We start from the raw sequence: 4,229 nt of genomic DNA on the forward strand, positions 1-4,229 counted from the left end.
GAAAGTCTGTTCATATCGTCATTTTAAATTCATTCTGTTTGTATTTAATGATATAAATAACAAATAATACAATTTCTAGATTAAACACGCCATTTACTTTTTAAGTTTTCTATGGAAATGGAAAATACCCCTTAATATTCCTAAATAAACTTTATGGCTGAAACAAAGGAGTAAAAAACGCTTTGACAATAATATCAGGGGGTGATATATCCTTTAGACTTAATCCTTATCTGGAGCTCAGCACCCTGCTCGTTGCAAAGTTGTTTGTGCCCAGGAAATGTCTGCGAGTGAACGACGTGTTGCCTTCGTAACTGGATCAACCAGCGGGACAGGTCTTGGCATTGCGCACCGGTTAGCGAGTTCCGGTAATGACGTCATAATACACGGTCTATGTCCGCAGAATGTGATCGATGCTGCTATTGAGGAATTGAGACGGCAAGTGATTTTAAAGCTGAAATGAATGCTGATGATTTAACAAACAATACGTATATTTAAAGATTTGGTTCGTTTATGATTGTAATTGATGAAGAAACAAAATCATGTTTAATTTCCCCCAAATAAGTAATATAATCTCCTTTTTTATACTGTTTCAAACTAATCATCATATAGCTGAGGATGAATATAATCACCTTGATCATGGTCGTGATGATCACAATAACGTTGTTTTCTTATCAATCAGCCATGAAGGCGTAAGGATTTCGTTCGTCAGTGCTGACTTCACGCAAGAGGAGGCGATCTCTAACTTGTGTGCTCACATCATCAAACTCCTGAAGGGATAGATATTCTTGTCAACAATGCAGGTACGAACATAAGTTTTGTATTATTTATGAATCGTATTCAACCACAAAATACCATTGCGCAATTACATAGTACATTAATTCATGCTTGATAAAGAACTAAGAGGTTTGTATGTACGAATATTCTAAATTTGTTTTATGTAAGGATCAGATACTTTGATGGATTGCAATTGATCAATTTCAGTACCCGTCTTGTTCTCATAGGTTTCAACTTTGTCCATCCAGTGGAGAGCTATCCAGTTGCGACCTGGCACAAAATGATGGCCGTCCACCTTACCGCTCCTTTCTTGCTCTCCAAGTTCTTTGTTCCATACATGAAAAAGAAAGGTACATGGCACAAAATGTGTCGCATAGCAACTGAATGTACTTTGTAAAAATAATTTCATCGTTCTTATTATTAAATTTTGGCACAATTTCGCAAAAAACAACAACAACAACGTTTTTATCATTTATATGGATAAATCATGCGACTGCCAGAACAAATATTGAGACATTTTCGTGTTGACCTGGCGAAATCTTCAACCATTTGTAAGTGCGCGAATCCATGACTTTACAATATAAGCCTTTACCACATGATATTCATCTGTAACTGTGCATGCGCATTTTTAAACCGCCAGGTACCCTCGCTTACATGAAAGTATTATCACTCGTATCCGCTTAGCATGTAATACTTATTAGTCACATTTAGTATACAATAGCAAAAGGTTAACGCCGCATTTTATATCAGGAGAACCATTGTTGTTATTATCCAGAACACACTCTATAAACATATCATTAATAAAACTGGGATCACAGCACTCGAATGGTCTGTGCAAAACATTGGGCGTTTAAACCGATTTAAGGGCTAGCCGAAATCAACACCAACGATCTGTAAATACGTTTCTTGATAGATCTTCGGTTACACTTACCTGATAATAAATAACGAATCAAAGGAACGTCTGAACCAATTTTAGTAAACTGTACCTCATATGCATACAGAAAATAAAAACATGACTGCCAAAACAAAAGTGACGCGCTAATCGAATATTAAACACATGTCCATCAGTTTAGAAGTTTTGTAAATATCGGACATATAATAATCTCATTATGGCATAGGTTTAAACAAAATTAAAATACAAAGAAATATGGTACACCTAATACAGATTTAATATATTTTTAAAAATCAGGTAAGCGATGTATCGACAGAAAGTTGTCAACTAGCTAGCAAGTTCTAATATATGTTGCAAATTAAGTCCATATTCATAACCGCAATAGCTCCACCACTACCAGACTCTGTACACTGCTTTAAGGGATCTACTTTAGGATTTATCGAGAATGTTCGCCTCTGGTTAGTGTCTCCTACTGCGTTAACATTGCAGCAACTTTTATCAGGTGTGATCACAACACAAATGCAGCAAGATTTGTTATAAGTCAGCTGTTATAAAAGATTATAAATGCGATATTTTATGTGGGCGTAAAATAATGAGTGGAAACTCCCATGGGGGCATACATTTCTTACACTAGACCTATACAAATACATATTGCGTATTCAAGTTACTGACTTAGTGTACAACGCTAAAGATTTCGTTATTTCGTTTCTTAAGCAGATTCTCAGTGTGAGGGACGTTCTCTATTTTGAGGTCAAGGATTGCTTTTACAACTAAATACATACAGGGTCTGTATTGATGTATGATACACGCTGTGGCATTAAATGTGTTTATAAAGCGTTGTCGACGAAGTCACACAACGTTGTTAAAATTACATTTTGCAATTATCGGTGCATACATGCCTATTACATAAATAAATACAAAGACTGTGTTTGGTTGTACCGCGATTATTTCCAACATTTTATAGTTCTTCAGTTTTGTTTAGTTGTTTCATAAAGCATATTTAAAGCTTTCATCTAAACATTCTAGCTAGGTAAACATTACTTTAGTTTCATTCATAAGTGTGCTTCTCGGTTCAAATTGTTAGAAAATATCGTAAAAATATCTAAAACTACGACGAAATTTATACCATTTCACCAATAAGACAGCGGCATGTTTGCATTTATTTTACGTCCACTACTTTGTTACTCGTTCCGAAAACGTAGTATATCGAGGGAACAAGATAACTCACTTGTGTAAACTACTAAGTACCCAAAACCCAACGTGTGGGTACGATTTAGTAATTCGTTTCATATATGAAACAATTAACGAGCATTAACTTGAACAAATAAATAAGCATTGTCTGGAATGAATGTCTCACATGATTGGCAATGTTTTAATACTAGTGTGCTCAGAACGCCATGTTTAAGAATCCATTCATATGCACTGCTCAGAAACATGTTAAAATACATTTTTTTTCAATTTTATCAATTATATGTATACTGTTTTCCCTCGAAGCATTACGTGTGAAAGCTCGCCACATACTCGAATACATCGTTATTACGTCATTTGAATAATATTTATATATATTAAGGATGGGGTCGTATAGTCAACACGTCCTCTCTCATGGGACTCATAAGTGCGCCCGGGAAAGCACCCTACACTGTTACCAAGTCCAGCCTGATTGCCTTTGCGAAGGTATGTCCACGAGTTAAACAATTATATCATTGTTTGACCTTGTACTGGGCATAACTAAAGCATGCACATAACAACGGAAGTCGATGCAACTATATAATATACTGCACATTAGGCTTTCTGATCGACTAAACGGATTGTCAATAAAACTTTGTCACTTGTTTTAGGGGCTGGCATTGGAAATTGCCAAGCATGGGATCACCTGTAACGCAATATGTCCAGGCTTCGTCGAGACCGACTGAAACTGAACGTTTGCCTAAGTTTCTAGACTCAGTGGTTCAAAATCAAAACGGCCAGATAAAAGCATTATTTTTGTTTGTTTCACCGCATCACCCAATTAAAGTGTATTATGTTAAAGTAACATAATTAATCGAAATCAACGAATATTTCGCAAAAAATTGCGTTAGATAAAGATAACCCATTAAACATTGCTATTTTGTCGCGCTTTAGTTTAACATGACAATTTGAGGTGCGTGAAGTTAGCACTGACATCGACAATCGACATTCGAATATCGAGATGGGGCGAATATCCAGCCAGCTCTGACATCAACATTCGGCAAAAGTCCCAATTATCAAGCAAGGGCGAATGTCGAGCGAACACTGACATCGACATTCGGCAAAAGTCCCGAATATCGAGCTGGGGCGAATGTCGAGCCAGCTCTGACATACACATTCGGCATAAGTCTCGAATATCGAGCTGGGACGAATGTCGAGCCAGCTCTGACATAGACATTTGGCAAAAGTCCCGAATATCGCGCTGGGGCGAATGTCGAGCCAGGTCTGACATCGACATTTGGCACTAGTACCGAAAATCGAGCTGGAGAAAATGTCGAGCCAGCTCTGATGTCGACATTCGGCACTAGTCTCGAATATCGAGCTGGGGCGAATGTGG

At 37.1% G+C, this 4,229-nt stretch overlaps 1 protein-coding gene across 1 annotated transcript; it reads left to right on the top strand.

Moving 5' to 3' along the window:
- Positions 1 to 277: 277 nt before the first annotated feature.
- On the top strand, positions 278 to 3,855 carry LOC127835898 (D-beta-hydroxybutyrate dehydrogenase-like). The gene is made up of 5 exons (XM_052362318.1): positions 278 to 332; positions 774 to 800; positions 1,002 to 1,124; positions 3,237 to 3,340; positions 3,505 to 3,855. Exons 1-5 carry the CDS (start codon positions 278 to 280, stop codon positions 3,577 to 3,579), a joined length of 384 nt encoding a protein of 127 aa, XP_052218278.1. The 3' UTR covers positions 3,580 to 3,855.
- Positions 3,856 to 4,229: the final 374 nt, after the last annotated feature.

This window comes from Dreissena polymorpha, chromosome 6 (genome assembly GCF_020536995.1).
Source record: "Dreissena polymorpha isolate Duluth1 chromosome 6, UMN_Dpol_1.0, whole genome shotgun sequence".
Classification (NCBI taxonomy): domain Eukaryota; kingdom Metazoa; phylum Mollusca; class Bivalvia; order Myida; family Dreissenidae; genus Dreissena; species Dreissena polymorpha.